This window comes from Micropterus dolomieu, linkage group LG16 (genome assembly GCF_021292245.1).
Source record: "Micropterus dolomieu isolate WLL.071019.BEF.003 ecotype Adirondacks linkage group LG16, ASM2129224v1, whole genome shotgun sequence".
NCBI lineage: Eukaryota > Metazoa > Chordata > Actinopteri > Centrarchiformes > Centrarchidae > Micropterus > Micropterus dolomieu.
Genome location: NC_060165.1, coordinates 21,833,481 through 21,857,152, shown reverse-complemented (window position 1 = coordinate 21,857,152; position 23,672 = coordinate 21,833,481). Strand labels below are relative to the sequence as shown.

The window sequence follows — 23,672 nt, the reverse complement described above, 5'->3', positions numbered from 1 at the left end:
CGAGGTGAGTTTAAGGTTGTAGTCACTGCTCTGTAAATTTCAACCGAGGACAAAATAGATCTATTTAGTTATCTTGGTGTAATGGCATCTCAACTTGTCATTATACAACCATGGATAACAACAAACTGAGCAGATTTCCTGTCACCGTGGCAGATTCGGACAGACTTCGCATTCGTCACCACTTCCAACTCACGCGAGATTGAGTTTCAGGAACTTCCACGTCAGTCTCCAGTGCTCCGAGTCTGTTCTCTGAAATCGTAACACTCGGACCCGGATTGCAATTGTTCACAACACATTTATCGGATCTTATTGCGACAACACGGGGATAAAACATGGTAAGAGACGTTTAAAATTGTTCCCAGCATGTTTTGTTTCCGTACACGGCATCCAATTCTCGTGGTTTACTTAAAAAGGACAGTGAAACTGTCAAATAATAATGCAGTCTTGTAGATAGCTTAGCGGCTAACTAGCTTGAATTAGCACAAGAGCTTGTAGCTAACTGCTATTAATTTAATTAACCATGACTGTATTTAAGCTTTATTTGTGCTTACAGTTGTCTTGAGATAGTTGTCTTATTAATTATAATAAGGTGCATAAGTTTAAGATTATTGGAATCATTGAAAGGTATTAGGCTCTATGTTAGCATGCTAACGGTTACTTTGCCTTTTCTACAGCTGCCCTACTATTCTGGGTCTTTACGTTTACGCTACAGATTTTTTGCCCAATCATTAAATGCCCATGTATTGTCATTCATATTGAGAGTTTGAATAGCGTAATGTGTGGAAAAGACACTGATGTAATTTGTCTTTTCAGCCTCTGAGGCTGGACATCAAGCGGAGGCTGACAGCCAGGTCAGACCGAGTGAAGAGTGTGGACCTTCACCCAACTGAGCCATGGATGCTGGCCAGTCTGTACAACGGCAGTGTCTGTGTGTGGAACCACGAAACACAAGTATGATCACAAATCACTATGGGCCACCCATACAAAGTTGCACTACACAATATGGAAAAAAAAAACAAAAACATTACTTTATAGTCAAATACTGATTTGACATACACAATCGCAGCGATGATGCTGTAAATCTTAACTGAGTCCGCAATGTTCTTTCTTCCAGACTTTGGTCAAGACTTTTGAAGTATGTGACCTCCCTGTCAGAGCGTCTAAGTTTGTGGCAAGGAAGAACTGGGTCATCACTGGAGCGGTGAGTTGCATCCATTGTTCATGCTGGCACTACGACTCTTGAAAGCTGTCATCCATAACACAAGTCGTTTTACAAACTAGTAATATGAAGATGGTATGAACTCGGTGTGGTTTAAGTGTTGTGCGGGTATGTGCAGTGAAATCGTAAGAAGTGGTGTCATATCAATACTTATATTGTATAATTATATAATATTCTAGGAATTGCTATACAGTTTTCTCATTGTGTTTGACTGAAATAGCATATACCAACAGCTTATCAGGTTATGTTTTAGATATTTTATATATATTGTTCTTTACTGAATCAATTGTGTCGTAAGAAAATCTTCAAATATTTTCTCCCCATGCAGGATGACATGCAGATCCGTGTGTTCAACTACAACACCTTGGAGCGGGTCCACATGTTCGAGGCACACTCTGACTACATCCGTTGCATCGCTGTCCATCCAACTCAGCCCTACATCCTCACCAGCAGTGGTACGCTAGTAAACTCACGATATCTTGATTGGTAGCATACTAGTTTCTTAAAATTTCTTCACCACACAGTTCAATTATGTCCTTAAATGCATGTGTATTTTTGTGTGCACACATGTATGAATGTATTTCTCTTTCTGTGCAGATGACATGTTGATCAAACTGTGGGACTGGGAGAAGAAGTGGTCGTGCAGCCAGGTGTTTGAGGGTCACACTCACTATGTCATGCAGATTGTAATCAACCCCAAGGATAACAACCAGTTTGCTAGTGCGTCCCTGGACAGGACGATTAAGGTAGAGACCCCTGGCTGTTACTGTTCTCACCTTTGCTGCTGCTAATCTTATATTTTCATTGGGTGAGTGCTGTGGGACACCCAGATCCTACTGCAGCTTCTGTAATATAGATTAGGCACACAAATATTTCTTAAATTGGGGTGGGGATGGCGCAAGAAGCATGCCTTTGGTGTGAGAGACCCAGGTTTGATTCCAACTGCGACACATCCACCAATGTGTCCCTGAGCAAAACACTTAACACCTACTTGCTCCAGAGTCATGCAACCTCTTACAAATGTAGGAATTGTAAGTGTAAGTCACTTTGGATAAAAAGTGTCACCTAAATGAGGTAATGTTAATGTTACAAGTACATTTTGTGATTCTCTGTTATGTCTTCTGGGTTGTTTCAGGTTTGGCAGCTAGGCTCTTCGTCTCCCAATTTCACTTTGGAGGGCCACGAAAAAGGAGTCAATTGCATTGACTACTACAGCGGAGGGGACAAGCCCTACCTCATCTCTGGGGCTGATGACCGCCAAGTCAAGATTTGGGACTACCAGGTTAGAAAATGGTTCATTCACATCTTCATGGGAATGCTAAAAGATAGTCTTTTGTTACATTATGTTCAATAAAAAGTTAAACATTATGGCTTACTGAAAGAGTTGATAGCTCTAAAAGAATGTGTCTGCTGCGTCCTTCCTGTGAGCATCCTCTTGCTGTGTGTCGATATATATAAATGTTTCTACTGTCGTCTTCTATGTACTGTAGAACAAGACTTGTGTTCAGACTCTGGAGGGCCACGCCCAGAACGTCTCTTGTGTCAGCTTCCATCCAGAGCTGCCCATCATCATCACTGGATCAGAGGATGGTGAGCAGGAATCCCATTCATCTTCGCCCCTGTACAGAAACACCCCAGAATGCATCTCATCTCATCTCATGGCCTCATTGAACATTGCTTTACACAACGTTGTCCCCTCCCTCTGCAGGTACCGTGCGTATTTGGCACTCAAGCACTTACCGACTGGAGAGCACTCTGAACTATGGCATGGAGAGAGTGTGGTGTGTGTGTGGCCTAAGGGGCTCCAACAATGTGGCGCTGGGCTACGATGAAGGCAGCATTATTATAAAGGTGAGCGAAAGAATAAGTAGTTCTTAAAAAAGGTCTTAATCATAAACTCGAAACACTCACTATGAAAAGTGTCATTACCCAAAACTAAAATGTGTCTCTGCTCTGTCTCCCGCTGCTGTGTAGGTGGGTCGGGAGGAGCCAGCCATGTCCATGGACTCCAATGGAAAAATCATCTGGGCTAAACACAGTGAAGTACAGCAAGCCAACCTGAAGGCCATGGGTGACGCTGAGATCAAAGACGGAGAGAGACTGCCGTTGGCTGTCAAAGACATGGGCAGCTGTGAGATTTACCCCCAAACCATCCAGCACAACCCTAATGGAAGGTATGTGTACGCTCACGCCAGACCCTTTGACTGGTGATGATTTTATGTTTTTTTTGTTTGTTTTTTTTGAGAAACAGTAAAAAAAAACAAAAAACGAGCAGAATACATGTTTGTTTTTGGTAGTGATATTACGTTAAATTTACTGTAACATCTCGTGTCACTCATTTGTGCATTTTTGTGTGCACCAGGTTTGTTGTGGTGTGTGGAGATGGAGAGTATATCATCTATACTGCAATGGCTTTGAGAAACAAGAGCTTCGGCTCAGCGCAGGAATTTGTCTGGGCACATGACTCATCTGAGTAAGTATGCTGTTTGAAATAGAGGTTTTAATGTAAGTGAGATACATCCCTGCTTTCTACCTCTGTGCCAGAGAGTTAACTGCTACACTCGTTGTTTTTAACAGATATGCCATTAGAGAAAGCAGCAGTCTCGTCAAAATCTTCAAAAATTTCAAAGAAAAGAAATCTTTTAAGCCTGACTTTGGAGCCGAAGGTAATGTGAACATGTTGTATTGTAGACTTGTGATTTTGGAAGTGGATAGTTCCCACTATCTTCCTCACTGCATATATTCCTATTCTTCGCTCTAGGGATCTATGGAGGTTTCTTGCTTGGGGTGAGGTCAGTGAATGGCCTGGCTTTTTACGACTGGGAGAACACGGAGCTGATCCGCCGCATCGAGATCCAGCCCAAACATGTGAGACTGGCTTCATTTTTGTTTTAGGCCCTGGCCCCAGTATGGTATAAATGTAGATTCTGGCAATGTTTACCAAATTCTTTGGTTCTACACATTGGGATTTAAGTGTGTGTAATGAAGTAGTTACAAAGCAGTGCTTCTATATTTCGGTCTGTATGTAAATAATTTATTAAAGGCCTTACAGAGGCTGTTGTCCAGTAATTTTTAATAAGCCTCTATATTTGTCTCATTCTCTCCTTTACCCTTTTTTCATAATTTGTCCAGATCTTCTGGTCAGACTCTGGTGAACTAGTTTGCATTGCCACAGAGGAGTCCTTCTTCATTCTGCGTTATATGTCAGAGAAAGTAGCTGCTTCTCAAGAGAACAATGAAGGAGTAACAGAGGATGGTATTGAAGATGCCTTCGAGGTGGGTGTGAATGTGGATGCATAGACATCCCTTGTGCATTTTTTGTGTGCTAAAAATACTGTGTTCACACCCATAGAGTGCTATTCCATAACATAGCTTCAACTTAATGCTTTATATTTCGAACGGAGGAGTGTTTTCTTCATGTTAAAACTTTACCTTACTTATATCACCTTTATGTCCTTGTTTTTTATGTCCAGGTCCAGGGAGAGATCCAGGAGATTGTGAAGACTGGACTATGGGTAGGAGACTGCTTCATCTACACCAGCTCTGTGAACAGACTGAACTACTATGTAGGAGGAGAGATCGTCACCATTGCTCACCTGGACAGGTACAAATACCAATGGTTTAGCTTGAATTTAAGTGGGTATATGGTATATTTAAGACTGTGAGCACTATGTATACCTTTCAAGCAACTTGAAATCTTATTGTTATTATAAGCATACTAGCATCACTAGCATACAAAGTCTAGAAAAACCACAGCTAAGCTTTAAAAGTTTGTGATTACTGTGACGGATGCTGCATGCTTTATACTTACTGCCGTCTCCCTACAGGACCATGTACTTGCTGGGTTACATACCAAAAGATGACCGTCTGTACCTGGGAGACAAGGAGCTCAACATTGTCAGCTACTCCCTGCTGGTCTCTGTCCTGGAGTACCAGACTGCTGTAATGAGGAGGGACTTTGGAATGGCTGACAAGGTCCTACCCACAATTCCTAAAGAGCAGCGGACCAGGGTGGCTCATTTCCTGGAGAAACAGGTATGGCAATATAGTAGGACTTGCTTTCTTTCTTTGTTTTATTCAATTGCAGTTTGGTAGTTTAATTCGACTTCAAATGCAGAAAAAATGTAGTATTTTTTGGTACCCAACTTGATAAAAGATTAAAACTGCGTCAAGTTGCTCTGTCATCAAGGATGTGCATTTTGTGTTTGGAGCATGCTGATGGGCTGTGTTTGTCTCTTCAGGGCTTCAAGCAGCAGGCCCTGGCTGTGTCCACAGACCCAGAACACAGGTTTGAGCTGGCGTTGCAGCTGGGTGAGTTGAAGATCGCCTACCAGCTGGCTGTGGAGGCAGAGGTAAGAGCATGCTGGCCGGCCTTTGAGGCAAACTCCATACCACATCACACTAATTTCCTTCCGCAAACATTGCCAGAGAATTCACAAAGGCTCACGGTACATTTCTAATATTTTAATATTCTAACCCCTGCAGTCGGAGCAGAAATGGAAGCAGTTAGCGGAGCTGGCTATCAGTAAGTGCCAATTCGGCTTGGCCCAGGAGTGCCTGCACCACGCCCAGGATTACGGTGGCCTACTCCTCCTTGCCACAGCCTCCGGTAACGCCACTATGGTGGGGAAGCTGGCCGAAGGGGCAGAGAGGGATGGCAAGAACAATGTGGCCTTCATGACGTACTTCCTGCAGGGGAAGTGAGTACCAGTATGACACTGAAAGGTGGTGACACTGGTGGAAAAATTAGGGAATGGATATGTATTGATTGAATAGAATATGGGGCGACCTGTGTAACTGTTCTGTATATTGTCTTTTCTCCACAGACTGGATCAGTGTTTGGAGCTTCTGATCAGAACAAACAGATTACCTGAAGCTGCCTTCCTGGCTCGCACCTACCTGCCCAGTCAGGTGTCCCGTGTGGTCAGATTGTGGAGGGAAAACCTGGCTAAGGTCAACCAGAAGGTCAGTTCTGTTATTATATTATAGGATTGTTGTTAATTAGAAACGATATTGCTACAGCAAGGCATTTGTATAAAGACTAAGATTAACAAAGAACAATCAGCATCAATGTAGGTGGGGAAAAATCTTCCCACAACTCTGGGGGATTTGTACCGAAAGTATGCTTTTTGTCAGTTGTCGTTGAATCTGAATATTTGTTCTCGACCATGACACATTGTACTGAATTTTCACTGCAGGCGGCTGAGTCCTTAGCAGACCCCACAGAGTATGAGAATCTGTTCCCCGGACTGAAAGAGGCCTTTGCTGCTGAGCATTACCTCCGAGAGACTTGCTTGGGCACCACTAGGCCTGCCAAAGATTTTCCTCTAGTTACGGTGAGTTGTATGAATTTGAAAAATAAGGTAGTTGTGTTGTGTTCAGACAATAATCCCCTTTCCTGTATTTTTAACAAACTCCCAACATCTTTCAGCTTAATGAAGACAGGAATATTCTTGAGGAGGCTCAGGGTTATGAGCCCAAAGGAACCTTCATTCCTCTTGTCTCCATGGTTTGTCTGCAGCATCCAACTTTTTCTGTTGAGCCAACTTTATCTAAGTATAATTTACAGCTAGTCACACATGACATGTTTTGTTTACCTGCACCTTCTGTAATCTCTAAAACAAATTTACAAAAGGAAAGAACCAGTGCTAAGTAATATGCAAACTTTATTTCACTCACTTTTTTGGCAGACACGGGATAGTGAGGAGTCAGTGTCAGCAGCTCCCGCTTCACAGCCTCAACCTGCTGCTCCTACAGCAGTGGAGGAAGAGGAGGAAATCCCTGAATTCTCAAAGTCACAAAAAGATAAGGTTGGGCCTGTCTTTTTTTTCTTTCTATATCTTTTAATTATAGTGCTTGTTATCACCTTGAAAAAAATATACAATCAGATTCTTGTTGATCATATGGTTGCTGTTACTCAATCTGAATAAATTAAATCCATCAAATATTGTTTATCAATTGTTTAAATGAGCTGCCATTTTGTATTCTTCTTGTGAAAACGAATTCTGCTTTGTGCGTGTCTTTATGTAGATTCTGGACGAGCTGGAAGTGGACCTGGACAACATGGAGCTGGATGACATCGACACCACAGATGTTAACCTGGACGATGACTTTCTAGATGATTGAGGACCCACCTGATCACTGTGCTCCACAGCACTCTTCAGAGCTTATTTAAAAGAGAGAAAGAGACCAAACCCCCTTTACCCATTTTTTTGTATTTGTACGTAAAATTATTATATTGTCATGTCCGACTTCTGGAGTGGCAGGGTTAAAGTACATGATGATGATGATGATAATATCAGTAAAGTTTTATTCTCTGAAGAAAAGTAGACAGATAATGTCTATTTCAGACTCTCCATTTTGTACACCATTCATTGATTGTGTGAGAAACTTTAACTAACTGTCCATCGAGTGATACCTTATATTTACTCTTTGCTTTATAGTGTCTGTAATGGCAAATGAAAGTTCATTAAGTCCAATAAACTGCGGCTGCTGTACATATTCACATTGGCTTGAGAGTGTTCCATACTAGACTCTAAAGCTGATGATACACGGGGCAACTTTTTGAGCAGTGTTGCTGGGCAATCTTGCTAGTGGCAAGTCCAACTATGTTTTGAACGGATAGCAGCGGGGCGGGTGGCGGAGTGGTGGGGGAAGGGGATTACGGTAGTAATTTTTACTCATTACCATTCATGGAAATGTTGCCCTGCACAATTGCTCTAAAAGTTGCTCTGTGTATCATCAGCTTAAAACACAAGAAGGGGGTGAACCATTAAATAGTCAGCTTGTGTAATTGATATTGCGCAAATTAAAATAAGCTTAAGTATACCGATGCAGATTTAATTACTAATAATGATGTGCCTGCGAATGGGGAAAATCAATCAGACACCACTGTCTTTGGCGGAAGAGACCTCAGCTCAGGTTGGGCGGAGCTAGGAGGTATTACGAGAGGACACCAAAATCCATATACTAGTACAAATGCTAGAGAAAAGTAAGTGAGATGTCTGTTCATGCTTACATAGATCTGAGAAGAGGTCATAATAACTGCATTCATGTGCTCCTCGGATGGTCCCATTTCCCCGAGTTGTGAAGTTGTTCTTCCGACTTCGGTGTGTTCATGTGGTTTTAAGTTGGAATGTGAAAAAAACATGGATGCTACTACAAAGATGTGTTAGATTGTCAATTGTTATCCAAGTATGCTGGAACAGGGTGAAGCTTTCTATTACAAAGTGATTTTTGTCCCAAAGTTGCTACTGCACTACTACATTACCTGAAACCACTAAAATATTCCTTGCTAATAAATAACTTTCCTCATTAATCTAGGTCGCTATAAATGGACAGCAAACCTGCCAATACAACCCAATACCATATTACAAATGACACATACAAATGTACAAATGTATGTGCAATACACGATTTTGCGCCACTATTCAACCGTTTCTAACCATCAACCATGTTGTCCTCCATGTTTCTACATAGATGATGTCAACAGCTCTGTTTTTCCGACTTAAGGGGGCGTTCACATAAATTTTCCCAGTTAGGAAATCATTAAAGTTAAGAAGTTAAACCACCTATGTGGGTGTACCAACTGTCTGTAAGTTTATTGGTTTAATTACTGCTTAAAATACAGGAGGACATTTACGCTTTGCTTGTCAGTTACTTCTAATGTGCTATTATTATAAGTAAATCTATGTATTGAGATTGATAAAATACTGAAGACACACCAAACCAAATCCTACAAGGAATAAACATGTTGATTTTTCCCAATGCATACTGAAATAGGCTGTAGCCTGCCTGTAACCTAGTGACTTTTTCTCAGACATCACCACCAGGGCAACATTTCTATTTTCTAATGAGCAAATCCCTGAGCCATTAATACCCACATCATATAATTTTCTGTCCCTGATGTGGGCGGCCCCTCTGGTTGCAGGGGCCTAATGCCCCTGCCTGTGTGACCGCCTCTGTTTACTCAGGCACTGCAGCAGGAAAGCTGTCGCTCTCCTCCTCTCCTGTGGATGGCGCCCCTCCGAGACAGGCTTGGACGATTTTGTGCAGTTTCGTGTGCAACAAAGTACCGAGCTTGGCAGCTAGCGAGAAAAGAAAACCGACCCTTCCGAGATTGTGTATCTTCCCTTCTTTTCGGTTATTTGTAAGCCTTCAGCGGGATATTGGAAGTTTGGTAACGCGATTCTGTCTTCGGACGGTGTTGGGGCGCTTTGTGGAGGAACAAGGTGATTTTTGTGGATAGAAAGACAGGCGCAGCGTTAGCGAGCTGGCGTAGAAAAGAGAGAACCAGGACTACGCAGCGTGTCGGTCAGCCAGGGAGAGCCGGGAGGACCACGGCACAGCCGCCGCCATCGCCACGGGGAGTCGGGGCCCGAGAGGGAGCCTGCCAGGCCCTCGGCTTGATGCACCCTGCCTGCCTCGCCTTAGCCGCAGTCCGAGATGGGGGAGACCAAAATTATCTACCACCTCGACGACCAGGAGACACCATATCTGGTGAAACTGTCGGTCCCGGCGGACAAAGTCACTCTGGCAGACTTCAAAAATGTCCTCAAGAAACCAAATTACAAATTCTTCTTCAAATCTATGGACGATGACTTCGGGTAACTGTTAAAGGGTTTATTGTGTTTAACATGGGCTCGGCGTGTACACTCCTGGGTTTTCTCCATGTTTGTGCTGCTAGATTAACGTGAACTTAGTTGTTACCTCAGCCAGCTGGCTTGTCATCTGTTTTATCGTTACCTGGCTGTCGATCATTAGCTAGCTGCTTGCATTGCATTCCTTTGTTAGCTGCTAGCGACGAGCTCGCAGCGCTAGCAGGTCTGTTTAGCGTCCCGACCCCGTTTGTTTACATTGCTTGTGTGGCTAGCCTATGCGTCTTCTGCGTTGACTTTGTCTGACCAAGTTTGGTATTTGTCGGTTTCACGAACGCTAGCGAAAGTCCTCAATGACATTTGAAGGGTTTTTTTTGTTTGTTTTTGTTTTTTTCAGATAAAGTGGGAACAGTGGTAGTTGACAACACTTTTAATAACCAGTTACTGACATTACTAATTGCTAATGTATGGTACCTTTCTGCTAACATGCTAATGTCAGAATCTAAAGGACCAGCTTCAGTTAGTCCGAGTCCTGCAGGCCCCTGCTGTTGTTGTCTATTAGCCCGAGGAATGTAGAGTTGAACACAGGAATGCCCTGTTCATCACTCTGGCAGCTTTATGAGCATGTCCTTTTGTGTTAAAACATAGTAGGAAAAGTAGACGTTTTATGGTCCTCCAGACAGTTTCCTCCGCAGAGTAAAATAAAGAGAAAATCTAAGTTACTTTAAAAAACACATTTCAGCCAGGTTTCCAAACTTATTTTTGGCTAAACTCAAACTAGGGTGGGGCAACAAGTTCTAAACATTTGCAAGTGGGAAAGACATGTCTTGAAGGGACACATAAAGATTCATGTTGTAAAGAAGGAAGGTGTATTCTTTAAATAAAACCTTCACCAAGCTGTGGTATAGATTGAACAACTTGTCAGACTGGAACAGAGACCAGTGGCCAAATCTAGTCTCACTGACACTATTGCACAATTCCTTCTTCTTTGAAAGACATGGCTAATCTAGTCATCGCCAGTACTCTGAGACACTTGCTAAATGCATTCCTGATTTGTCTTCTGGACTGTGTGACAAGGTGCAGTTGAGGTGCCCTCTGATATCTGATTCTTGCAAGCGTTCAGTCTGTTGAAGATTGATTGACTGAAAAGGTTTGAATTGGTTAAAAAGAACTTGGTTTAAACAGGATTTTTTTTACATGCCTGTTGTTAATTTTATGGCCAAGAGCTTTCATTTTAGCAGCCTTTTAAGTATAGACAGGCTCTTAGGATTTCTTGTAAATTATGCCTGAACAAATGTATTTTAATCGGGCCCTTTTTTGACTGATTTTCCATGTATGTGCTGGTAGCCTCTGACATGCATTGATGTTAGCAGTCACCGCTAATATTCTGGGGTTTAGTTTAACAGTGCTAATCTGTAACATCATGCATGTTATGCCAAATGTTCCTAATCTACATTCAGTTAGATTGTAAATGCACTGTAGCATGCAGAAATGTTGTTCTTATCCTTTTTTGGGTTCCTTAAATATGTTGTTTCCTAACCTTGGTGATATATTACCATCTAGTTAGTGCTGATATTGTATTTCCATAGCATCAGTTTTATCTTTGCAGAAAGATTTAGCGAATAAATTTGTATTGCTGACCTGCTGTCATTACACATATAATCTGCACTGACATTTTCTGTAGGCAGTATTATATATCTCTGGCTGGCTGCTAGTGTGTAATAATAGATAAGTAAGTGCACTTTTAAATCAGCATTGGTTGTCCCAGTTGTCATTGTCTGTCCTGGCTGATGGAAGTATTACCCACCTCCATTGCGTCTAAATGCAGCTCTGTGTTTTATTGCCCTGAGAGTGCTTTTGGGTTGTTAAAGGTTTACTGAAACAGAGCTTTGTTCTCTTTACAGGGTGGTAAAGGAGGAAATATCTGACGACAATGCTAAGCTGCCCTGTTTTAATGGACGTGTGGTGTCATGGGTAAGTTTAAAATACATCCTGGAGTAATTTTCTGATGTTGTATGTTTGTCTGTGTTCACTATATTTGTGTAGTTAAGTGGCTGTGTGGCATCTGGGTGCGTGCATGTATAACAATGATTCCCATCTGTTGACCAGTGACTACGACCATAGTCCGTCTCTAGGGAGAGGTCCTGTGCATCTGCGTGATAATATCATTATCACATAATGATCCTAGGAGCAGCAGACGCATGCAAACGCCCTGCTCCTTTTTCTATGCTCTTTTGATTTTAAGCACTTTTATAATATATAATAAGCTGCAGTGGTATTTTCATGTCCTTACATGTGCCACCACACACAACACATACATCTTGCATACTTACATGTAATATCTCAATTAGAGGCTCTGAGCAATTATTCTCCCGTGTCACAACACAAGAGACATCTGGTGCTGATTCACAGTCTCCCTTCCTCTCTTCTCCACATCGAAATTAGGTTAAGAGCAAGTGAAATCACAGGATAGGAGGAAAATACCCCATAACAAAGAACCTCACTGCATGTCATGTAACAAGAAGATTGAATCTCACAGGATGGGCAGAATAAAGTTGAGAGAAAGAGCATTTTGTGTCTTGATGCAAAAGGCTGATGCATTTGGTTAATTTAGCACAGTGTGGTTATAATTATAGCTTCTTTTCTTTTTTTTGAGATTCATCAACACAGCGTTATCACTGGGTGTGCGCGTGCGTGTAATCCAGCGTGCTTGGTCTGATGTGTCTCTGTGTTGTGGTCATTTTAATTAGACTATGTGAAGGTTTGATTGGCCATGGTTCAAAGCTAAGTGTGTGTGTGTGTGTGTGTGTGTGTGTGTGTGTGAGAGGATGTTTGTTATGTCTCCCGGGGGGGGGGGGGGGGGGTGTTGTTTAAATGTTCCATGTACAATGAAATGTTATCGCTGTTACAGTATGTCCATGTGTTTGTCTCCACCGTTCATCTGTTGTTTTTTCAATGACCTGATATATTGTTCTCTGGGGTCCGAGGGCCTGGCTCACTATCAACACATCAGATCCCATCATCACAACAGACCAGCAATCAATCTGGCTTGTTGTACTCCATTGTCAGCTGACTATCTATCTATATATCATATTATTTATTATTTTATCTTAGTGCACATGCTGTAAATATACTTCTCCCCTTTCTGCACGCCAAAGTAGCCGCCCTGTAAAACTAAATTAATAGAAAATGTAGTTGAACCAGGGTCTGCCCACTGGACTCTAGTTCAAACAGCTGTTTCTATTCTGTTAAACAACAGATACGGTATACTTGTTGAAAAGGTGCTGAATTATAATCATAAATAGTCATGCGATGACCTAAACATCAAGCACAATTTAGCTTCTTAACCAGCCGTGGACGGCTTATAGTGGTGATGGTTTCACGCTGATCTCATGTTAGCCTTTAAACTTGTTTTTGCATGCATATCATAAAAGTATATGCTTCATCTCTAATATGGACAACATCCAAGATGCTGCTAAACTCAAGATCCATGGCAGAATGGAGAAAAATAAAAACATCTTGAGTGAGCGGGAGTAATGTTGACTGGAATGTGCTGAAAGTACGAGGGGAAACCCCCCCAGATGGAAATGTAAACAGCCTAATTTTCTAAGGTTACAATTTACCAGTCCATAATTCCCCCTGAAAACACAGTCATGGTCCATTGGATCACACTTGGGTAACTTAGGCAACACTGCCCGATAGACAAGTCTTGTCACGTGCTCTTTCTTTCACAACCCTTTGAATCCACACCTACTTTGTGTAGTTTTGCACTATCAGAAGGAGATTAGTAGAAACTAGTTGATTTTGACATTTAATCTGCCATTGTAGTCCCTAACAGTCCCTAAATGCTACCAAGCCTTTATACAGAGGCAGTAAAACAGGATGTACCGTCCAGCCCTTCAATGTGGTGTAGTATAAACACAGTAGTGCTCTGACGTGGATCTGCTGCCCAATTGTTCAGTGTCTTTCACTGTATTCTTCCCTCTGAAGTGTTTGTCTCCTCCCTCTCACTGACCCGATTCTCTGTCTGTTGATAGTTGGTCTCTGGAGACGGGGCCCACACAGATGCAGGCTCAGTGGCAGATAGTTTGGAGGCTGCACCCCCTTTGGAGAGGACCGGGGGCATCGGAGACTCAAGACCACCTTCTTATCAGTCAGTATATTCCCGGAAAGACTTTGTGGCGTATTTCTTTTAGTGTGCCGAAGGGAAGTTTGTGTGTAATGCGTGACTATGGGTGTGTGTGAAAGAGAGAGATGCCATGCGTATTTGTGTTAGGCTCTGTGCTTGTGTCTTGAATGAGTCCTTCTGTGTTTCCCAATAACCGCAGTAACAGAGAAAACCGCTAAATGGATGGAAAGTCACCTTGTGACTGCCCAGGAGGAAACAAAATTTACCTTTTTTAATTTACCCATGGATCATTAGATTATCTTCATTCTTGGAATAGTCATTTAGAGCACTAATTTCTCCTACCAATACTCCCAATTTCTATATTTTTAGTTCTTTAAAATATTTCTTTAAAGATAGTTACTATAGTCATTGCTTAGTTTTCACATTTGTAAGTGCCATCTGGTTCATCTGCAAAGAAGTGAAGTGAAGAAGATAGAATAGTAATAGAAATGCCAAAGTCAACCAACACAATTGCAGTTCCTACCAGATATTAAACTAGTGAAACCTCAGCTACACTGAGCCAGAGAAGACTTTATACTCAACACAGTTTGTAATGTGATTATAACAAGAAGCATTTATTATAAACATTTGTTTTAGTGGCTATTAAATGAACTTAACTGCCTGGGTAATGATGCAATGTAATTGTATCTGAATATATTGTCTTTTTAATGCAAACTCCTGTACACCGTCTCTCTCTGAAGTGGGAAAGCAGCCAGTGGTCGGGACAGTTTGGACAATGACACAGAGACCGGCTCCATGGTGTCGCAAAGGAGAGAGAGGGAGCGGCCGCGACGGAAACACGCTAACGACCACGGTCAGAAAGATGTTTGCTACGTAGTGCTTTCGTTGATGACTGTGTATCAATTTTATTTCCGTAATTTTCCCAGCTCACCAGTGTCATTTATGTAGTGGGTAAAAAGTGTTTTCCATTCATGTCGATGTTCGCCTTGCCACAATGAGCCGCCCAAACTGACACAAATGAAAAGCTGAACCTGTGGTATATACACAGTGGCATTAAAGGTGCACGACTCCAGCTTGCTGCTCTCACGGATCCTATGAACTGTAAGCATGTGAGGGTTGTGCAGAGGCTAGATACCTGTGGTTTGAGTAACCACAGGAGGATGTTGCAGAAAAGCCGAAAAAGAATAAAATGTTGGTGCTCTGGGGTCGTGAAGATGTGTGGATATTTATGAATATACTACAGTGATTGTGGGCTTAAAAAGTGTTGCTACAATGTGAAGATCGTTAACTTCCATGTATTCATTCCATAACGATCCAAAAGGAACAAGCATGGTTTGACGAAAGTTGTTTTTGAAAACTGTGACAATGTTCGAAGAGAAGAGCCTGACTTCTGACAGAATGAGATATAAATGAGATATATTGTAGTAGTCTTTTTCTGAGCGTTTACATTTTTGTTAACGAAACCTCTATATTTCCACGTGGCTCTTGTGTGCATGTGTGATCCTGATTGTAATGCTGTCCCACTGCAGGTGGAAGGCAGAACGGCTACTCATCGCGTGCTGTGGGACGCGGGGGCCCCGAGTACGACAGCTGCTCGTCCTTCATGAGCAGCGAGCTGGAGTCTACTTCTTGCTTTGATTCAGAGGATGATGACGCAACCAGCAGGTCAGATGTTCTGTGTAGCTGTTCGGCTTGTTGTTCATAAGTGCAGTTCCCACTGAGAGCAGGCATTTTGAATGAGTAATGCATCTGGAACTAAACTTTTTTCTCCAGAGATGAGCATAATCTAGTTGTCTGGTGGTTTTTATGGTTACCTCCAGGAGTCGTACAAATATCTGCAGCCCACTTTAGAGACTTACTGTTCTCAGTCTTCAGGCATCTCCCCAATGTTTTTTCCTGTTGTTGCAGCTCCTAATAGATCTGTATAAAAGCTTAATCCATATATGAGTTTCTATCCACCACAGGAAGAAGCCTCAACAAAATTTCGGGATATTTTTTTTAACTGTTGATTTGTTAGGTCATATCTTCAAAATGAAGTGAGTTGAATTCTGTTTTAGAAACAGTTAAAGCTCGTCCTGACTCATTGCAGGCATCACTTCTATTGTGAAAACAGTGTTAAAATGGGCTTCTTATTATGTAGGTAACAGTAGGGTTTTAATTTTAGACAAGTTACATGGGAAAAATATGTTGATTCACATCATGATCTGTCATGGTTTTTAAACTGAACTTATTTTGCTAAGTAATTGTGTAGGAATAAATATTTGGTTATAAGCTCATATATTACAGTCTTGTGTGTGTGTGTGTGTGTGTATAGTGTGAAAATATAAGGTTTAAATATAAGGCTTTTGTCGTATTCAGATTCAGCAGCTCTACTGAGCAGAGCTCCTCACGTCTAATGAGACGACACCGGCGTCGTCGACGGAAACCCAAGGCCTCCAATATGGACAGGGTGAGACCACACACACTTTGGACATACAGGACTGTAAATCAGACCCAGACTTCTCTATTAAAATTTTGTTCCAGTATGTGACTCTCGATTACCTTCTCGTATCTCTTGTCTTTCTTCCCTATTTTCATCATTCTTCCTCCAGTCGTCGTCGTTCAGCAGCATCACCGACTCCACCATGTCTCTGAACATCATCACTGTCACTCTCAACATGGGTAAGTGCCTTGGACATGAGGAAGCTGCTCACAGAATGCAGTTAGATGTGTTGGGATTCATAGTCTGCTTCGTTTTTTTTGTCACACTCTGAGCCTAAGTTTAAAAACTCCTTTCACGCAGCAAATGTAACTATAATTAGTTGCATATTGATGCAGGTTGTGATAAACATTTCTCTCTTTACTTAATTCACTGCTGCTTCACGTCACTCTTGAATACACGTCATCTGTTCCTCTCCCCTTCACAGAGAAGTACAACTTCTTGGGCATCAGCATTGTGGGTCAGAGTAATGAGAGGGGAGATGGAGGAATCTACATCGGCTCCATCATGAAGGGAGGAGCTGTGGCTGCAGATGGACGCATAGAGCCTGGGGACATGCTGTTGCAGGTGTGTGTGTGTGTGTGTGTGTAAGACAAAAGAGAGAGACTAAGAGTGCATACCTGAGACTTGAGTTTGTGTTTAGCTCCAGCGCCTGCAGTGAAGTGAAAGTACTCAGTAATGTGAGACAAATTGTGTTTTTTATTCAGATGGCTGTGTAAAGCATAAAAATATGACATCACTTGGATAACATCACAGTTAATGCCCGTGGCAGTATATCATTACAGTGTTTTAAGATTTAGCAATCTATTCCTCTTTTCCCATTCTTCTCATTCCCACATGTAAACTCAGTCACATGATAATATACTGTTTAAATGTCATGTTGTATGGCAAGATGTGTCTGTCAGCTGTGTTTGGCTCTAATGATCATTTTCCGTTTTCATTATTTGTTGAAAACCCACTTCCCAATTTTAACATGACACGCCGTGTTGAACACTGCCGGTCCCACCAGTGGGTTTGTGTAGTGGGATGTATTGGAATATCTTTAACTATGTGAAAGTTTTATACCACCATATATAGCAATTTAGGGTTCGGTCCATTCTTCAGTGTCGTAATTTTTTTTTCTACAAATATGTTTATGATTTGCTTTTGTTTCTTTTTTTTATCCCTTTAGGTAAACGACATAAACTTTGAGAACATGAGCAATGACGATGCAGTTCGAGTACTAAGGGACATAGTGCACAAACCAGGGTAAGCAGCAAACTGGCAAATATTAATATATACAAGCATATTCTTCAACAGCAATAAATATAAATATTCTTCCATAAAACACAGGTGCAAAACAAGGACATAGCTAAACTGTAGTAAAGTTGAAAATGAGAATATTCCTTTTGTATGTGTTTATTATTAGCCCCATTACTCTGACTGTGGCCAAGTGCTGGGACCCAAACCCCCGGAGCTGCTTCGCTCTACCCAGGAGTGAGTGTTCCTTTTTTAGCTTTTCATTTCAGTAGAATAAATAACTGCAAATACATGCAGAGCCATCAGTTTTGATAATCATTTCTCTGGCTTGAATAAGATCACCAGCCCTAACTGCATATCGTACATTTAATACAACAGGTGAGCCAATCCGGCCCATTGACCCAGGGGCGTGGGTTTCCCACACGGCGGCTATGACTGGGGTATACCCTGCATATGGCATGAGCCCTTCAATGAGCACCGTCACTTCCACCAGCTCCTCCATCAGCAGCTCTATCCCTGAGACTGAACGTGAGTCACCCCCGTCAAGGCACTTTTATTCAAAAACTTTCACCAGACCTTCAGGAGGAACTCTGTTTTTTTTTTTTTTCAAGCTGGACCCTATTTTCATTTTACAGAGAGAGACCTTTTTTTAAAGAGTAAGATCATCTCCATTTAACCAGAAACAGCCGTTGTATCACTCTGTTCAAAGCAACCAGACTCCCTTGACAAAAACAGACATTTTTAACTTACACTTTTAGTCACAGTTTTCCATTCACTTTTCACTTTCCTCCACTCCCTACACAGATTTTTTGTTTGTTTTGTTTTTGTTTACTATGTTTTCTGTGTCTTCGTGGTTACAGACTTATTACAGCACTTAATAGATACATTTGACTGTTCACACAATTATTATCAGACTTCACATTTTCCAGGATTGTTGATGTTTGAGGATTTCACTTTCTTGAACACTCAGCTCTCATTTTGAAGCCCTCATCCTCCAACCTCCAAAATGCAGGAATATCTGTATCTTCTTCAGACGTTGTTAGTAAATCTTGGTGCTAAGTGTGGCCCTGCCCTCTCCACTACATTCCTGCGACTACTCTCTGTTCCAGCTTTTACTGTGTTCAGACTCACAGCTTCCATCTGCTCAATAACTCTTGTCAAAACTAAGCCATAACTCGCAGCTTTCATCTTCCCTGTAATCTTTGGAAGGACACTGTCTCTCTTTCTGAAGAAGAATCTTTCCCCTCTCAACACAGTTCCTTAACAAACTTGATATAATACAGATTTTTGTAGATTTTCCCTTTCAGACAGACCATAAACCTTCCTGATCACATGCTTTAAAAGCCTAGGCCAACTGTATAGTTGCGGAGTTATTTCGAGTGCACCTACAGTGACTTTTAAAAGGAATGAAAAAATGTCTGCCATCTAAAATAACAGTTCAGTTGGTGTCTTAAAATCAGGGCAAAGACTTCTTTCTACACTCACTGTGTAGTACTAGTGTTGAACAATCACACAGGGAGAGGTCTGTCATGGACAACAGCTAGCACTACAAAGGGAAGTGTACATGGGTATTTTCAACCTGTGAGAGAAAATGTTTTTGGTGTGTTTGTGAATGCTGAAAGCATTTAAACTCGTATACTAAATATGCTTTAAATTGTCCTGTTCGGGGATTTATAGATGTATTCATTCATTTACTTATGCTTGTTAACAAGTTATTGAAAACTGAAAACTAAATATCTTCAGAATATCAAACTGTCACATGGACAATACTCCCAGAAGAAGCTGTTCACATCTGTTTTTCTGAGGATGATTGGTCACAATGCCTTCCAGGAAACTAAATAAATCACTGACTGAACTGGAGGTAAATTAAAGATGTTGAGGGGAAGTGTAAACACCAAAGTGGGAATTACATCACATTATGAAAACATCTTATCTTGGAATGTAATGAAATAAATAGTGTTCTAGGGAGGACATTTAATTCATCATGAACAAGCTTTTGTTGGGGTTTTGTCAAGGCCATCTTAGTTGTAGTCCAATTCGAACAAAGACCCAGCGTAATACAGTCTGATTCATGATCAAGACAGAACAGGGTCAGTTACAGTCCAGACCACAGGAAACCAACTGTTATTGGAGGCAAATTCCAAAACAGACCAACAGTTTTAGGGTTGTGTAGATACGGTATCGGCACTCAGCTGTGCTTTAATTAAATTTGTAGGTTGATATTTGTGTGAGATTAATATAATGGCTTTGTCCTTAAAACAGGTTCAGTGGTGTTAAATGTAAAAAATCTCTAAACAGATTTGAGACCGATCATACCCAAACAATCAACTCTTGACATGAGCCCCTGCAGTAACATGTCCTCTGATCTTTCCCAGGATTTGATGACTTCCACCTCTCCATCCACAGCGAGATGGCAACAGTTGCGAAGGCCATGGCCTGCCCAGAGTCGGGTCTAGAGGTGCGGGACAGAATGTGGCTCAAGATAACCATCGCTAACGCTTTTATTGGTATGTCTGTCAAAGCAGCGGGCACAGCCCAGCATTTATTTCCTTCATCAGTATGCACATCTATCTTTACTCTTCATTTGCTCAGTTCAGTTTGGAGACTGCGCTCAGTGCTTCAGTGATGTGGCTGAAGTGATGTTATTTGGTTAAATCGAACAACTTCGTTTCCAATTTTCATTGTGAGAAATGAATAAAAATCATCCCAGTAATCCATTAATATAGCTTTCCTTTATTGCTCCAAGTTGCACATCATAGCAGTAGTGTGCAACTTTGTTCCATCTAATAAAATTTAATTTGGGTTTGTTGCTGAACAAAACGGTTCTCTAAACATTAAAATCAGCTTTGGACAGATAAATATTCATTTATTGCATAAATATTCATTATTTAAATCCCTGCCTTCTATATTATGGTATATCATGAAATAGTTACTGAAACTGTAAAATTCACAACATGTCCAGTACCTGAAATGTGTGTGTCTTTGCGTCCTCAGGTTCTGATGTGGTGGACTGGCTCTTCCATCATGTGGAAGGGTTCTCAGATCGCAGAGAAGCCCGTAAATACGCCAGCAACCTGCTGAAGGCCGGCTACATCCGACACACCGTCAACAAGATCACCTTCTCCGAACAGTGTTACTATATCTTTGGAGACCTCTGTGGCAGTAAGTGGCAGCTCTTTGGTTAGCTGCGATTGGCATTGAGTGTTAGCAGACAAAGCAAGTGTTGCAGACAAAGTGTCGTGGTTGAGGTGTTACTGTAGAAGTCTAAATCTCTTTTTTTTTCCCCATATCTCCTCACACTCAGACATGACCCACCTGTCTCTCCATGACCATGATGGGTCCAGTGGTGGTGCCTCAGATCAGGACACTCTCCCCCCTCTGCCCCATCCCGGGGCAGCCCCCTGGCCCATGACCCTGCCCTACCAGTTCCCCATTCCACACCCATACGAACTGCCACAGCCCTTCCATGGTGGACCAGGCGCCGGCAGTGCAGGAAGCCAGCACAGTGGTGAGTGCAGAAAAACATACTGTATGTGATCATCACCACTATATTCAACACGTACTGAAGAACAATTGGCTGGGTGCCATGTTAATATTGTAATACTCCATCCAAAATGTTATCTTATTATCTTTTATTACAATTCAACCCCTGTCTGTGTAGAGTTTGTTGTTTTTTCCCTTAACAAAGCAGCAGTGAACTTGAATTGATAATAATCAAAATGTCATTAGAAACTTCTTCAATGGCTGCAGATTGCTTTTCTTCTTTATTCATCTGTATGCTGCAAACACTATGTTGCACACTACGTTGCAATCACTGTAATGTCATTGTAACTGACATGAGTGAATGCTAGCTACAGCAGCATTTCTTGTGAAGCAGCAAACTATAAGCCCAAATCTCTTTCTGTCAAGCCTACAGATTTGCGCTGCAGTGTCACTTTGCATAGAGGGATTTAAAGGAATACAGTTTAGCTCTGTCAAGAGTGAAAAATATTTCTCCAAAGCTGCGTTATTTACAAGTTTTATTTTGTGTATTTAACGTGAAGAAATAGAAAACCAGACATTGTGGTTTTAGGAGCAGTTTGCTTACGCAATGGGGATATTTACTTGCCAACAACAGCTGGGCCCACTGACTGCACAAAACATCTCAGACATCCTGTCTTCATTTTGTGGTTGTAAACCACCATTGAATGTACTGAAGATTTTACCAGGTTATAAGATACAACATGAGTTTTATGGATGCTCCCCCTGGCCTCCAGAGTTGGTGCTAAGCTATCTATCTAAAAGGCGCAGAGAGACAAAATGTAACTTTTCATCTATCTGTGGGTTTGATGGCAACAAGCGTGCTTCTAAAAATGTCACAGTGTTCCTTTAAGCATAGGAGCTGTGAAGGTTTTTAAATTCATCAGACTGAAGAACTTGCCTTAAAAGCATGCAGGCTGTTTGTGGTAATAAAATGAAAACATGCAATTGCCTTCAGTAATGGCTGAGCTGTTTGGCCTGCAAAATGCAGTGAATGCTCCGTGACCATGTCTGCATTAGTCATGCAGCTCTCCTGAGAGTCTCCCACAAACTGGGTCAGTGCTGCCTGCGTCAGTTCACTGGCACCCAGATGGGAGTGAATGGCTCATATAGGTCACTACTTAGATTAAGATATTACACTTGGATACTAATGATTGTCTCTTTTACTCTTGTCTACAGGAAGCAGTGGTTCTAACTGCAGTAAGAATGAGGGTCGGAAGTCTGGCGGCAGTGGCAGCGAAACGGAGATCAGGAGCCACCGAGCTCCAAGCGAGCGCTCGGTGGCTCCCCCTAGCGAGCGAAGCATCCGTAGCTCTGTCAGCCACCGCAGTGCCAACTCCCACTCAATAGCCTATGGTCCTGGCCTTGTCTATGGCCCCCCTGGCCTGCCCCCCCAGCCCCCACATCTGTCTACAGCTGCCCCTGGCGCCCCTCCAGGCAGAGAGCTCGTCTCTGTGCCCCCGGAGCTCACTGCCTCGCGCCAGTCTCTGCGCATGGCGGTGGGCAACGCTGGGGAGTTCTTTGTTGATGTAATGTAACGCAGATTTCGTAGGCCGGCAAACAAAGTAGCAGATTGGGCTTTTTCGCGTCACTGTAATGCTGAGAAGGACAGCATGACAGGACAGGAGGGAGGGAAGACTGCAAAAGCTGGAATGCCGAAATGGAACCAACCTTGTTGTGTATGCTGAGAGAAAATGTTCCTCCTCTCTTGTGCTTTTCTTCCTAGTAGTAGTGGCCATACTTTCTTCAGTGAAGAAACCCCCTTGCTCAAGATGGAACCAAAGCGCCTCTCTCAGTTTCCGCTCCTCGGTGGGGAAGGGTTTGCGTAAGGACAAAAGAGCAAGAGCGGGAGGGAGGCAGAGGAAACGGACAGCTGGGGACGATGACTCAGCGCTTTTCTACTTGGGTGTTTTTCATTTGTTCTTCTCTTCACTCTTCCCTCCTCTCTGCCTTCCTTATCTAACAAACTCCCCCTCCCGTTCATGTCAAACTGAGAGAAAGAAGCCTCTTCCCTCCTTCTGTTCTTTCAGTTCCCTGACCTCTAACAAGAAAAAAGAATAAACCCTAAAAGCTGAAATGAACACTAACTGTTAACCTTATCCAGACTTTTTAAATGTTTGCTTGACTTAAGAAAGAAGGAAATGGAAATGTGTATGTAGTGCAAGAGAATCGCAGTCCTTCTTACTGTAAGAATGCATTTGTTTTATTATATATATGTAGTTGGTCACAACGATTTTTCAACGCTAAACATGAGCATAAACCTTCAAGAGTCAATTTTACACTACACAACCGCATTTGCAGACTCTGTTGTGATAATGTATAGTGGAAAAAAACATTTCTTACCATATCTTTCACACTACTCTTTTATCAAGGAAAAAAACGTCTTTTTATTTATAAATATAGTTTTATGACTTAACTCTGCTGCTTTGTGTTGTGTTTTTATTTGAGTGGATGTGCATATGTTTGTGAAGCAGAAATGTCCATGGTACC

The 23,672-nt window shown here is 42.0% G+C and overlaps 3 protein-coding genes across 9 annotated transcripts in view; all 3 read left to right on the top strand.

Moving 5' to 3' along the window:
- The window catches only part of abcc9 (ATP-binding cassette, sub-family C (CFTR/MRP), member 9), a 185,605-nt gene that overhangs the window by 83,208 nt on the left and 78,725 nt on the right, over positions 1–23,672 (top strand). The window lies entirely within an intron of this gene.
- copb2 (COPI coat complex subunit beta 2) lies at positions 181–7,724 on the top strand. 2 transcript variants are annotated; one of them, XM_046072715.1, is made up of 22 exons: positions 181–335; positions 814–951; positions 1,115–1,201; positions 1,548–1,674; positions 1,817–1,965; positions 2,355–2,501; positions 2,710–2,809; positions 2,928–3,070; positions 3,194–3,393; positions 3,582–3,692; positions 3,797–3,885; positions 3,981–4,087; positions 4,352–4,495; positions 4,693–4,823; positions 5,047–5,254; positions 5,461–5,571; positions 5,705–5,919; positions 6,046–6,184; positions 6,418–6,555; positions 6,651–6,728; positions 6,910–7,029; positions 7,250–7,724. In XM_046072715.1, exons 1-22 carry the CDS (start codon positions 333–335, stop codon positions 7,343–7,345), a joined length of 2,781 nt encoding a protein of 926 aa, XP_045928671.1. In that variant the 5' UTR covers positions 181–332; the 3' UTR covers positions 7,346–7,724. The 2 variants fall into 2 exon arrangements, with proteins under 2 accessions (XP_045928671.1, XP_045928670.1); XM_046072714.1 differs by having other exon boundaries at positions 6,651–6,755.
- LOC123985243 (segment polarity protein dishevelled homolog DVL-3-like) lies at positions 9,224–23,603 on the top strand. Its single transcript, XM_046072716.1, has 15 exons — positions 9,224–9,825; positions 11,721–11,790; positions 13,854–13,969; positions 14,686–14,798; positions 15,475–15,610; positions 16,304–16,394; positions 16,537–16,606; positions 16,852–16,991; positions 17,596–17,672; positions 17,833–17,900; positions 18,042–18,191; positions 20,039–20,170; positions 20,658–20,825; positions 20,968–21,171; positions 22,362–23,603. Exons 1-15 carry the CDS (start codon positions 9,665–9,667, stop codon positions 22,718–22,720), a joined length of 2,055 nt encoding a protein of 684 aa, XP_045928672.1. The 5' UTR covers positions 9,224–9,664; the 3' UTR covers positions 22,721–23,603.

Excerpts from the sequence above, each read along its gene's own strand:
- copb2 (XM_046072714.1), top strand. Across the intron at positions 3,886-3,980 it reads GCCTGACTTTGGAGCCGAAG|GGATCTATGGAGGTTTCTTG; the intron begins GTAATGTGAACA and ends TCTTCGCTCTAG. Across the intron at positions 6,756-6,909 it reads TGCAGCATCCAACTTTTTCT|ACACGGGATAGTGAGGAGTC; the intron begins GTTGAGCCAACT and ends CTTTTTTGGCAG.
- LOC123985243 (XM_046072716.1), top strand. The coding sequence starts at position 9,665 with ATGGGGGAGACCAAAATTATCTACCACCTCGACGACCAGGAGACACCA. Across the intron at positions 15,611-16,303 it reads GATGATGACGCAACCAGCAG|ATTCAGCAGCTCTACTGAGC; the intron begins GTCAGATGTTCT and ends TGTCGTATTCAG. Across the intron at positions 16,607-16,851 it reads CACTGTCACTCTCAACATGG|AGAAGTACAACTTCTTGGGC; the intron begins GTAAGTGCCTTG and ends TCCCCTTCACAG.